Source organism: Sander lucioperca, chromosome 15, assembly GCF_008315115.2.
Source record: "Sander lucioperca isolate FBNREF2018 chromosome 15, SLUC_FBN_1.2, whole genome shotgun sequence".
Taxonomy (NCBI): domain Eukaryota; kingdom Metazoa; phylum Chordata; class Actinopteri; order Perciformes; family Percidae; genus Sander; species Sander lucioperca.
The window spans coordinates 32932738-32945885 of NC_050187.1; the positions used below are offsets into that span (position 1 = coordinate 32932738).

The 13148-nt window shown below is 44.4% G+C and overlaps 1 protein-coding gene across 2 annotated transcripts in view; it reads right to left on the reverse strand.

Moving 5' to 3' along the window:
- Positions 1 to 645: 645 nt before the first annotated feature.
- The window catches only part of arfgef3 (ARFGEF family member 3), an 88915-nt gene continuing 76412 nt past the window's right edge, over positions 646 to 13148 (reverse strand). For both annotated transcript variants that reach the window (XM_035992192.1, XM_035992191.1), the window contains 6 exons: positions 12547 to 12765; positions 10256 to 10427; positions 9223 to 9324; positions 7773 to 8158; positions 3118 to 3619; positions 646 to 1559 (listed from right to left, as the gene is read on the reverse strand). In XM_035992192.1, the coding sequence (XP_035848085.1) occupies positions 1368 to 1559; positions 3118 to 3619; positions 7773 to 8158; positions 9223 to 9324; positions 10256 to 10427; positions 12547 to 12765 (1573 nt within the window). In that variant the 3' untranslated portion in view covers positions 646 to 1367. The remainder of the gene's footprint in view (positions 1560 to 3117; positions 3620 to 7772; positions 8159 to 9222; positions 9325 to 10255; positions 10428 to 12546; positions 12766 to 13148) is intronic.

Below are 13148 nucleotides of genomic sequence, written 5' to 3' on the forward strand. Positions count from 1 at the left end.
AGAGAAAAACGTGTTCTGGTTTATTGGCATTTCTTTAACCCAGTCACAATAGTCTTGGGCGGCGCTAAGCTCCGCACAGAGCCGCTGCGAAAAAGCCTCGGGAAGGAACTTGTTTTGGTGGAACGTGTACGTTCAAAAGTTGCAACAGAAAACTCAGATTGGACAGATAGTCTAGCTAGCTGTCTGGATTTACCCTGCAGAGATCTGAGGAGCAGTTAACCATAGTCCTCACAAATCCACCGGAGTTTAGAGCGCCAACACAAAGAAAGAGGAAGGTAACGGACATCGGTGAAAAGACATGCATCCGGCGGAATTTCCTGCGGCACCGGAGCAATCCCGGAAGTGGAACGGCGTTGATATAGACTACCAAAAATGTAGTAGTTGGTACCGTTACCACCAAAAGTACACGATTCTCGATAACAAAGTCCATACCACGGTGTGTAAAAAAGAAAAAAGGAAAAAAAAGTCATCGATACCAACAGCAGTGAAATTTCATGGTTTTTGATTTCCAATTCGATACCACGGTAAAATACAAAACAATAAATCCCATGTCCTCCATTATACAGGTAACGTGTATTTTAGGATAACAAGGATAACACTTTAGGGGGGGTGTCATGTCACTCTTTTTTCAGTGTCAGTTTTTTTTCTCTCTCAACTTTCCATCACTGTTTTGGCGTGGAGAGGAGGGGTACCGACTTGGTACCGAAGTACCGGTTGATGTGACATCCCTAATACGCCTACCTATGTACGGACCTACGGCGTAGATTCAACGCAAAACCATAAATCAAGTTTTGTGTCTGCATCCACATTAATGTAATTATTTATGACCCTAGTGGAAGCATATTGTGGCGATATGACAATACTGTGACAAGATTAGGAGCAATTCTGCAAATCAGTTTTTCAAACTAATAAGCAAATCATATTAAAGGCTTTGTGTGTGTGTGTGTGTGTGTGTGTGTGTGTGTGTGTGTGTGTGTGTGTGTGTGTGGAAAATGAACAACTTCAATTGAAGAACTAGAGGCAGAACTGGGCACATTCACTTCTCAAAAGCATTTCTATTATAGACAAAGAGCGATGTTCGCCAGTGTTCTTCAAAAATGCCACAAATCCATAAGAGACTACCAACCATTTTTTTTTCTCATCACTCCATCAATCTCGTTCCACCAGTTGTATTGGGATTATGATGTCACAGTCTGCCTTTGCGTTGCCATCATCAGCCATTCAAACCCTTTTTACAATCTACCGCACAGCGGCGCCGTCACACGGACGGCATCGAACCAATCTAATTCATCTGTTCTATGTCCTTCACTGACCCGACAGACTACGCTCTTTCGCCCGGTGGGCTTTTGCGTTTCTCCGCTGCAGTGTCACACGATGATGTCGTAGAGCCTGCCGACGCGGCCCAGCCACTCGCGCAGCGCCTGGCGGACGCGAGCGTCGGTCACGTGGCAGGCCAGCTGGCTGAGGCAGGGGTAGAGCGCCGGCTGGAGCGCCAGGAAGGAGGAATCTGACAGCAGGAGGACCTGGTTGAGGAGAGTCAAGACCATGTTGGTCCACGCCTGCAAGAGGGAGAGAAACCAACAAAGCAGACATAAAACACTTCCTGTGGAAACGTCTGTAACCCATTTACCAAAAAAATATATATATATATTGTGATATTTGATTTTCTCCATATCGCCCAGCCTGAGTGAGGATTAAAACTATCAGAAACCTCTCTGGTGATTGTTGTTCTTTTCAATACAAATGTGGAAAACTCCACTGGTAGCCACTGACACCAAACACTTCCTGCTCCAGATGGGACATTTTATTCCCTTCTTTGGTACACCAAAACACACACACACACACACACACACACACACACACACACACACACACACACACACACACACAAACACACACACACACACACACACTACAGACACACAATGAATGTTTAAATGTTACTAGCCACTCAATAGATCACCATTGTTTTTTTGGGCTGGTGAGTGAAGCCAATCTATTAGCCACTTGCATAATTTACCAGCATTTGGCTGGTGGATGGGGCTAAATTTTGAATTTTGAAATCCATCGATCTGGATCGATATATTGAGTCAATCCTCAACGATCCAATATTATCGATACAAAGTGAAAATATCGATACATAAGATGCGCCTTTATTTTGAAATTCCCACTTTATATTTATCATTTTTATTAAAAAAGTTGGCTTTTAATTTAAATATCTAGAAGAGCTCAGTAAGGACATTATCAGATCATATTTAAGTTGCTTTTTGTAAATATATATAATTGTAACTGTGTTAAATGGGCTTATCGTATCGTCTGCTATCGGTAGCAGGCTCCTGAATTCAATCAAAGCGAAATTGTATCGTGGTATACTTTGTAATATCAGTAAATATCGTATTGTTGTCCAAAAAAATGTACGTAATATCCAGGCTTTTCCTTGCTCAGAAGGGGCCTTTGGGGGGGACTCATATTAAGCGTTGGGTCTGGGGGTCGTCCCCCAGGAAATCTTGAGCGTCAAACACTTCATTTGCTGGACTGCTGGAAGTCAAAAGCCGTTTTGGCGCTTGTGATTTTCCTTTTGGGCGCTGGCTAAAACCTCTTTGGGGGGAGCCAAAAATGTCTCTGTGTAGGAGAAAAACCTGATATTGTATCTTACCCCTAGTTAAAGGAGAACTATGCAGTTTTCAGAATGGCAAGAACTGAGACAAACGGAAGCCTGCAAATCCGATGCTGACCTGGCGTTCTTGCTGTTGCACTTGTAAGTATCTTTGGGATAAACTCTGTTTAATCTTTGTATTTCTTGTTATTGTGACCTCAGGATGTTTGCTATTGTCTGTAAAGCTTTTCTTATTATGATCGCTGTCTGTTACGGGCTTAGCAGCTAGCGGAGATGTTAGCATAGTCGTTAGCAAACACGTTTGTTTTCTGTAGTTGTTTGGCTGTTCCTCTGTCGGTTCTATCTGTGTAGTTCGCCAAGCCTTACAACAGTGTTGCCAAATATCTATTCCGAAGCTGTAGGGGGAGCTCTATAGAGAAACCTGCGAGCCAAAAGTGAGAAAACAGCGAAGAAATTGCCAAAACTGCATAGCGCCCCTTTAAAACGTATGCGCGATGTACCTGTATCTGAGCCTCAGAGTCCCTCAGCGAGATGCTGTGGGAGCTGATGGTGGATCCTGACCGAGGTCTCTTCTCCTGCCTCAGAACCTCCGGCCCCGCACTGACCGAGTGCCTCAGAGCGGGACCCTGCTGGTCCACCAGATGTTGGGGCCTCTGCGGGGCCCTTTGTGGCTCCACGGGTCCCCTCCTCTCCCCGCCCCCGCCTCCTCCTGCTGCCGCCCCCGCCGCCCGGCCATGCTCCTTCATAAACAGGTTGACGTGGCTCTGCTGCGGCGGCTGCGCCTGCTGCTGCTGCTGCTTCCTGCGTTTGTACTCCATCATCAGCTTGCTGATGGTTTTGTCCGTGGCGATGGTGTACAGTTTGTTCCCGGCGCTTTCCCACCAGTCCTTTCTCCTTCCTGGTCCGGCGCTGACAGGAGCTGCGCCTGCAGAGCTTCCTGCGAGGCCGGAGTCCCTCCTCTCGCCTCCAGACCTAAAGTGGTGGGGCAGACTGCCCGTGCTGCTGCGAAGAGAGAGGAAAGGAACAGGTGACTGAGTGAGTTATGCAGCAGTGGACAATAGGGGTCCCACGATATGATATTATCACTGTAGTTGTACACGTCAGATGATATTGCGATTTTGAAAATATTGCGATATTCTGCTACATATTGCAATTTATTCGATTTGTGTCCAACTTCAAATTATGTCCCCAAAGGAATCCTGTTTTTTTTTTTAATCAAAAAAGACACATTTCTCTGTTTGTTCCTCTCACTTCAATTTTTCTTGCTGCAAAATGGGATTGTCATGCAAGCAGACAAAACTGACTGACACAAACACAAACAAAATTTCTGCTCCCTCCGTGCTGGGGCCACGGCGGAAAAAAAAACAAAAACAAAAAAAAACCTGCGATGACATAGTGAACTCGGGGCCGACCGGCAACACCCCCTTAGCTCTGTGTGTGGAAAACCAGTTTCAATGGTGCATCTATCCACCAGAAGGAGCAGTGATTTTGGACAACGAAGCCGTTTACTGCCCTGAGAAATCAACTGATGTGTAGCAGGCATGGGCCGGTATGAGATTGTGACGGTATAATAACCTTCAGCAGAAATGTCACGGTTTCACGGTATTGCGGTATTGCAATTACAGCTTTAAAATTTATTATTTTGAAATGTGTGTGTACAAATTGAACACAATGTATTTTATTTTTGAACACACTGGCAGAGAGAGGGATTCTACAACTCATAAAAAACAGCTCATACTGCAGGAACGGTATGACGGATAATTTGAGTGGTTTTGAAACCGTGACATTTTCAAACCATGGTATACCTTGAAACCGATGACCGGCCCATGCCTAATGTGTAGCCTACTGTACTGTACAGTAGGGGTGCACCATTCAGAAAATGTCACGATTCAAAATCGATTTTCGATTAAAAAAAAAAGATTCACAGTATGTAAATGTAGTTACTTTTCCCATGTGATTGCAGTAGACATACAATTAAAAAAAAAAATAAAAAAACATGAATTGATTTTGAATCGGCAGAGCTTGAATCGCGATACGAATGTCAATCGATTTTTTTGCACACCCCTACTGTATAGTATGAGGGAGTGGGTCTGCTACACAGAGCATACGTTCTGTGGCTCTAACAGGATTCTATTTACACACAAGACTCACCTACACAGAGCTATATTTGTCATATCAATATCTCCAGGTCATGAAAATACTGTATGCTGAAGCGTTATGACTGATTTAAACTGAGGCCTAAGTGTAGACTAGGTAAACCCAGCCCGATCTGCCGGCGATTTGATTTCGCCCTGCAGCTCAGGCTGGAAACCTATAAATATTTCTATCCTGCTTCCGTTACAAATCTGCGGGGACCAATCACAAACTGGCTTATCCACCTGGCGCGCTATTGGCGGATCGTTGGTCTGATTGGTTGAAGGACTATCCAATTGCGTACAGAGTCATTTGAACTATGCCGGTTGATCACGCCTCTTGTACAGTAGAAAATACAGAGCAGACTCCCCAGAATAATGTTAATGTTAATCTTAAAACATTGAGCTTGGTCTGGTGATAGCCAGACTAGCCTTATGTGTGACTTTAAACACATCTGTGGGGTTACACGCTAGTGCACAAGTAAAGCGCCAGCTGTTACATGGCAGGTGGTCGGGCTGGGAGGACATGCTTTTGTCCCGATTTCGATTCTTTCCCGATACATGGCTGCAGATTGAATTTGTATCGCGATTTTCATTTACTGAGATTCTAGAAGTATTGCGATTCGATAGTATTGAGTATTGAGATTTTCTTTTCCTTCTTTAACAAAAAGTTGAATGATACACTTCTAGAAACAATATATTGTGAGACATTTCTAAAAACGAATTGTTTTCTAAGAAGAATGCCCATCACGTGTCAGTCAGTCAGTCTGACATTTATTTCATTTGTAAAGAAGAACATAACATGGATTTTCTGCATTTTTCTGCTTTCCATCTTTAAAGTTTAAAGTGTTCATATTATGCTTTTGGTAAGGGTGCTCCGATTGATCGGGAACCGATCGTTATCGGCCGATAAAGGCTTTAAATAGTTTGATCGGTGGTCTCCATAAAGGCCGATCAGATAGGCCGATCAGATGACGCACTACTCGTGAGAAAATGTTCTATACGCAGCTAAGTTACACACCAACCAGATTTTGTCAAAGAATGCTGTTGCTAAGTAACAATGCACAATGCTTATAGGAATCACGTTACGTTACTGCTAATGAATCCCTAACATTTCCGGATTTTGCTGCTTCATAATAAAAACATTCAAATACGAAAATAACGGAGGACTTTTATTGTGAAGAACTTACAGGAAATGAAACCGTTCACAGCCGGGGCTTTGACCACGCATAGTCGAGTAGCTAGTTTTCAGCGCTAGTCCGGGACGCCGTGTAACTAGCTAGCTGAGCTGAGGTACAGACGAAAGGAAAATTATCTGTTAAAAAATGTGGCGACATATCCCCGGTGTTAAGAGGCCCGCCGCGGAGTCAGCAGTAGCTATGGATGTACAAGCTGTTGAGGGCGAAGTAAAGAAAAAGAGAAGGTACTTTTCAAACAAGTGGCGCATTGACAAAACATACAGCGAAAGACCGTGCAAAACATTTCAGACCATCCTGCCAACCTGTTTACATTTTAACGTCAATGTAGACTGTAACGATGTTTAAGTCGCTTGAAAGCTGCTGCCGTTTTAAATCTGTTGGCTCTCTGCTGCTCAGTTCTACCCCGCGACCGACGACACACACACACACACACACACACACACACACACACACACACACACACACACGGTGGATGCAGGAAAAACCGGAGATGAGACGTACAGGATGACCTAAATTGAGGACAGCTACACTTAATACATCCATGAGCTACACTCGTTATTGTAAAATCAATGATAAGTTAAAGTCCAATAAGTCCTTTATCAAACCGTATGAATGTGTGTCCCAGGCCAGGATAGGAAATGAACTTACAATGTAAAGATCAACAAGCTACTGACACATAATAAATACATTATATTAATAAAATATGTATTAATAATAAAACATAATTTAATAAAGCAATTCAAAATATGATAGTGCACTCTCTTTTATAAATTTGAATTCTGGAAAAAGTGGCTGGTAAAAAATGTAAGTGGCCCCCTCCTGCTCAGAACACACTAAAGACACACTGAAGAACACACTGACAGTTGTTTTGTAATTTATTCTGAATAAGGCTTTAGCTCTATGTTAAGCTCTAAGCTGTTTAAGGTGTGTTTCTAACAGAGGAAGTGGAATGTTTCCTGTCAATAAAAGTAAACCGTTGACAATTCACAATACATTATCTTCTGTTAATTTTAATACTTATGCATTGTTGTTAAGAATATTAAAATTAATATATGATAAATATGACATGATAAATAGAAGGTTTCAAATAGACCCGGTGATCGGTGATCGGTGATCGGCATCGGTCGACACGGCTCACAGCAATCGGTGATCGGTGATCGGCCCCAAAAATCCTGATCGGAGCACCCTTAGCTTTTGGACTTTTCCCCTTTCCTTTATTGTGTTATATATCTTTTTTTGTGCACGTTATAGGTTTACAAAGTGAAGCTAGCTACTGTCAGGCACACCCTTCTGACTGGCTAGTAGTCCTTACCTAGATACTGAGCATGTGTGACTCCCAACAAAGATGAACAGAAGTGAGAGGTCTCACTCTGTAGCTAAAACAGAGAGCTCAACACACAGGGTGAAAAGAGGAGCTGCATCAATGTGCAGTACAACAAAAATATGGTGTTTTCTGAAAATTAAACCATGTAAACCTATTCTGATACAACCTCTAAATACAATTATGAACCTGAAAATGAGCATAATATGAGCACTTTAAGGGAATCATTGGTAAAAATGATCGATTATGGGGAAAATCGATTTTAAAAATTGGCACAAAAAAAAAATCACGATACATACGTGAATTGATATTTTTTCTCCCACCCCTAGCAGGTGGAGACAGCTGTAGTGCTCAAAATAAAAGCACCTCAGGTCCATCACATGGATAACTGACACATCCTGTGTAGACAGGATGTTCCATTTCACTATTGAGTTCATAGTGTGGAGACAAGACGCCATTATAAGGACACAATAACTGCTTGTGTTATAGGACTAAAGTCAGACCTGACTCCCGGGCTGGGTGTGGGCGTGTCTCCCGGCGATGCTGCCCTGTCCACCGCCTGACCCCTGTACCCGCCTTCCTCCGACGGCGTCCCCTGCGCCGACAGCCCGCCCGCCGATGTCGGGGTGGAAGTCTCCGACTGGAAGAGGGGCAGGAAGAAGACGTGATCTCCACCGCCTCCCGCTCCTCCCCTCAGCAACGCCATGTCCTCCAGCGTGCTCTCCAGGTCGCGGTGCATCTGAATGTAGCTGTTGCACAGATCCATGCACAGCTTGTAGAGGCGTTTGACCAGCCAGGCCCAGTCGGCGCTGCTCAGCGGCTGCACGCTGAGGGACGGGACGGGCGCCCGCCAGTGGTGGCGCTTATCCCGGCCGCGGGGAGGGCTGACCTGCCGGACGGAAACAAAGAGTAAAATGGATGATTGGTTTTGTTGAGATTACGACATTAGAAATTCATCTTCCTTGCTCCATTACCAGGTGAAAGCATCAGGAGGACTGGGCTTGATAAACTGGAACAAATGTACTAATAAAGAAGACGTTCTAATCCAGGCAAGTCTTTCATTTATTACTTATTTACTTTTGTTTCTGTGGTCACCTGTCAATCAGTGTAGGGTTGGTGTCTCTTTCCAACATGCACTTCTTTATATATTGTTTGAAATGGTCTCTCTACCCCGACAGCAATAAATAACTAATGGGCTCTAAAAAAGGAGCGAAAAAGATCCGTCATCTGTAGCTGCTGTAATCCTGTAAAAACACCCACCAATCACTGTCACAATCACTATGGAAAGAACCAATTAAAATGCCTCCTCGCCCGCGTGCTCTACCCCTCCCGTGTACGGGCCTGAGCTTAGTGTGCGTCGCCGCCGCATTGCTAACAGTAGTCATGTTTGTTTTTAACATTCGGTACGATAGTATTAGATGTTCGCTTACGGTGAATGACCCATGAAGCAAAATGACGGTCCTTTCCCCGCTCTGCTCTGAAGCAGCGATGCTTGTCCACGTCTGTGTGTGGGTCGGAGCCCCGGCGATGATGCTACTGTTGTGGATTTTCTTTAAGCCGATTTGTCGAATCGAGACCGGATGGCGCAATAATAAGATCTTTATTTAATCGAAAGACCCTGGGTATTTTTCCGCAGAAAAAATGACTCCCCTTCCTTCAGCATTCGGTCCTTTTACCCATAGCCACAAAACAGACCCACACTTCTCAATGGACATCCCAGCAACCACCATCCCCATATGAGGTCACTCAAACGCCTCATGCTCTTCCAAACAATTAGACAACAGGTCGTTGGGTTGACTTCCAGATATAGTTCTGAACATTGTTCAGAACACCATGTAGGCAGTAAAACTAGTTACATAAGAGTTTTATGGCCAGGGTCAAGTTGACACAGAAGAATAATGTGTGCGTGTGTGTGCGTGTGTGTGTGTGTGTGAGTGTGTGTGCGTGCATCACCTGTGCTGTTTCTTCAAAGATGTCTTCGTCCTCTGAGGAAGCAGAGCCAGGGTGAGAAGAGTCAGAGCTCCCCTCCTCTTCCTCATACAGCATCCTCTTCACCTAAATACGATGAAATGTTCAAATGTGAAACCAAGTTTTGATTTCCTACCGACTCGTTGGTGGTTGCATCTGTAGCTAATGTGTCGCTACGTGGTTATCACGACGTTTCTAGCTGGTTGCTAAGATGTTAATATGTGACTGCTACAGCGTGTCTTTAGTAGATGGATGCCGATTATTAGACACAAAAATGTAGTCAATAAAATGAATTAGTCCATTTGAATGTATTGTTTGTTATGCATCTGTTGTTCCGAACATAAAGATACCTGCTGTGAACTTCATAACACCTACAAAAAAACACAAAAGTAGAACTGGAAATACATAATACATCTGGAACTTAGCATTTTTCAAATCAAAAAAAAAGAAATATAAACTAAATTAAAGCTAACAAAGGCAAACTGAAAACCAACTTAAAGCTGTATAAATAATGTTTTCAAGCTGAAGATCACGCACATGTCCAAAGTAATAGCAAACCGTTTACACATTAAGTAGACACAGAGCAACATAAACATTTAATTAGAGAGGTGTCTCTGGACAACTGAGTCATTTAAAAACAAAACTCACTCTCCTTTTAGCTCTGGTTTGGTCTCCACCAACTCCCTATAACAATATCTGGCTCTCTATGGTGAAAACGGTGGAGCAACTAGTCTCTAACTTTGTTTGTCTGCTGTTAGGTGCTGAGCAGGTTGAATCAAGTGGATTCATCAGAAACTATTTAAGTTTGGCTCTGTGAAACTTGATCAATGAGCTGAAAGACCCTAAAAGGCTTTGTGTTGCTGAGGGGAACTTCAGAGTCAGGTGATAACTCTCTGTGGGTATGTCGAGTTTCACACAAAAAGCATTGCTGGTATAAAATGTATTAGTGCAGCTTTAAACTAAAGGTTTTTAACATTCAATTAAAAACGAAGGAGGAGTTTGGATGATGGGTTTCTACCTGCTGTGCGGTCATGCTGTCGGCCTGGCTCAGTGTGGCGCACAGCAGGGCCTGGAAGTACAGGTTGAAGCTCATGGCGGACTGACGGTAAAGATTAGCCGCGCCACCAACCCCCGACACCTTCATCAGCAGGTACTTCAGACCGGGCCGGGTGTCAAAGTCCCGCGCTGTCCTGCAGAAGTAAAAGAAGAGATCAGGAGATTAGTCAGAGTGTGAAATCAGCCGGATTATAGATGCATATGACACTGTCATCTGCATATCATATGCATGTCATGTTTGTTGCAATGAATTGCTAACATTAGTCCAAAGGGGTTCAACTGTTGATGGTAACTCCCTGACCGGGGTGGTGGTTCCCCTGTTCAAAAAGGGGGACCAGAGGGTGTGTGCCAATTACTGGGGTATCACACTTCTCAGCCTCCCCGGTAAAGTCTACTCCAAGGTACTGGAAAGGAGGGTTCGGTCGATAGTCGAACCTCAGGTTGAAGAGGAACAATGCGAATTCCGTCCTGGTTGTGGAACAACGGACCAGATCTTCACTCTCACAAGGATCCTGGAGGGAGCCTGGGCGTATGCCCATCCAGTCTATATGTGTTTTGTGGATCTGGAGAAGGCGTATGACCGGGTCCCTTGGAAGATAGTGTGGGAGGTGCTGCAGGAGTATGGAGTGAAGGGGTCCCTTCTCAGGGCCATCCAATCTCTGTATGACCAAAGCGAGAGCTGTGTCCGGGTTCTCGGCAGTAAGTCGGACTCGTTTCAGGTGAGGGTTGGCCTCTGCCAGGGCTGCGCTTTGTCACCAATCCTGTTTGTAATATTTATGGACAGGATATCGAGGCATAGTCGGGGTGGGGAGGGGTTGCAGTTCGGTGGGCTGAAGATCTCATTGCTGCTTTTTGCAGATGATGTGGTCCTGATGGCATCATCGGCCTGTGACCTTCAGCACTCACTGGATCGGTTCGCAGCCGAGTGTGAAGCGGCTGGGATGAGGATCAGCACCTCTAAATCTGAGGCCATGGTTCTCAGCAGGAAACCGATGGAGTGCCTACTCCATGTAGGGAATGAGTCCTTACCCCAAGTGAAGGAGTTCAACTACCTTGGGGTCTTGTTCGCGAGAGAGGGGACAGTGGAACGTGAGATTGGTCAGAGAATCATTGCAGCGGGGGCGGTATTACATTCAATTTATTGCAACGTTGTGACGAATAGAGAGCTGAGCCAGAAGGCAAAGCCCTGGGTTGGACAGGTTTTCCACTCCAACTTCAATAGTCGCTCAAGAGGCACAGCTATTTTACATGCCTATTTTCACAAATAAGAGGAAAGTTGTATTTTGATTCAATGGTGTTTTGCAGTTTTACAGCTTTTTTAATGTAAAATAAAGCCACACTAGAGCGCTGCTTACTGTGCTCCAAGGCTGCAACACAACAAGCGCCTGGCCGCTTCGGAAACCAAAACTTGCGCATATTAAATTGGGAAGCGAGGATCGGATTTGAAATCCTATAAAGAAACAATTCTACTGGAATCGTAATTTCTGAAACGATTCCAAGTAGGAATCGGTTCTCGATGCCCTCTTAATATAGCAAAATTATATTTGGACTAGCGAAAGAAAGAACTACAAGATCACGGAATAAAAAAATAAAAAAAGCATTAGCGATAGCGTTGCATGAACGTAGGAAAACTAAGACCTGTTTAAAATTATTTATAGTTTCTCATTGCCAGACCTTCCTCCACAGCGCTGCAAAGGAAGGTTTGACTAGTCCACACAGCACTCCTGGATGGGAGAAAAACGTGCTCTGGTTTATTGGCATTTCTTTAAACCAATCATAATCGTCTTGGGCGGTGCTAAGCGCCAGACGGAGCCACGGTGCCTCTGCAAAATAGCCTCGGGAAGGAAGTCGTTGTGGTGGAACGTGTACGTTCAAAAGTAGTTTTAGTCGTGCGAGAGAAAACTCAGATTGGACAGATAGTCTAGCTAGCTGTCTGGATTTACCCTGCAGAGATCTGAGGAGCAGTTAACCATAGTCCTCACAAATCCACCGAAGTTTAGAACGCCAACACAAAGACAGAGGAAGGTAACGGACATCCGGCCGAATAAGAGGGACATCCGGCGGAATATCCAGCAGCAACAGAGCAATCTTGGAAGTGAAACGTCGTGGTTATAGACTACATTATTTAAGACCTAAAACACAACTGTTCGGTGAATTTAAGATTTTTTAAAGCCTAAAAGTTAGATTTTTTTTTTTAAGACTTTTTAAGACCCCACGGAAAGGGTATATGGCTGATTTTCTTGTTGCAGTCACCTGTAAGAGTCCAGCAGCAGATCCAGGATTATGGCTAAGTTAGTCATGGAGATGTATCGCAGGAAGCCTGCCGCGGCCCGGCTGGGGTCAGAGGTCACGGGGGTGACACTTTCGGTTCCGTCGGGATGCTTGACGAACTCCTCCAGCAGGATGTCGTAGAGGTTTTGGAGCAGGACCTGGTGGGACAGCAGGCTCACCACGATGGTCCTGAAGGGGATCCTGCAGGATTCAGAAACAGGGATGGATGCCGGTCAAATCACAATTATTTTGTTTTTAAATGACTTAGGACAATCTTTCTAAAAAAGCTAAAATACGTTATAATTAAGAGGAGACACTACAGGCAAAACCAACATTTTTCAATTCCCTACTGTTAACCCCCCCTGTTTTAACACACACACACACACACACACACACACACACACACACACACACACACACACACACACACACACACACACACACACACACACATACACACACACACACGTAGACTGTGTGGAGCTGCACAATGGATCATATTTGTTGGATTAGTTTTTTGTCCGTTTCCACAATAAACACATTAGCGGCTGCGTTGTCAGAATGCAGAATCCATAAAAGACGTG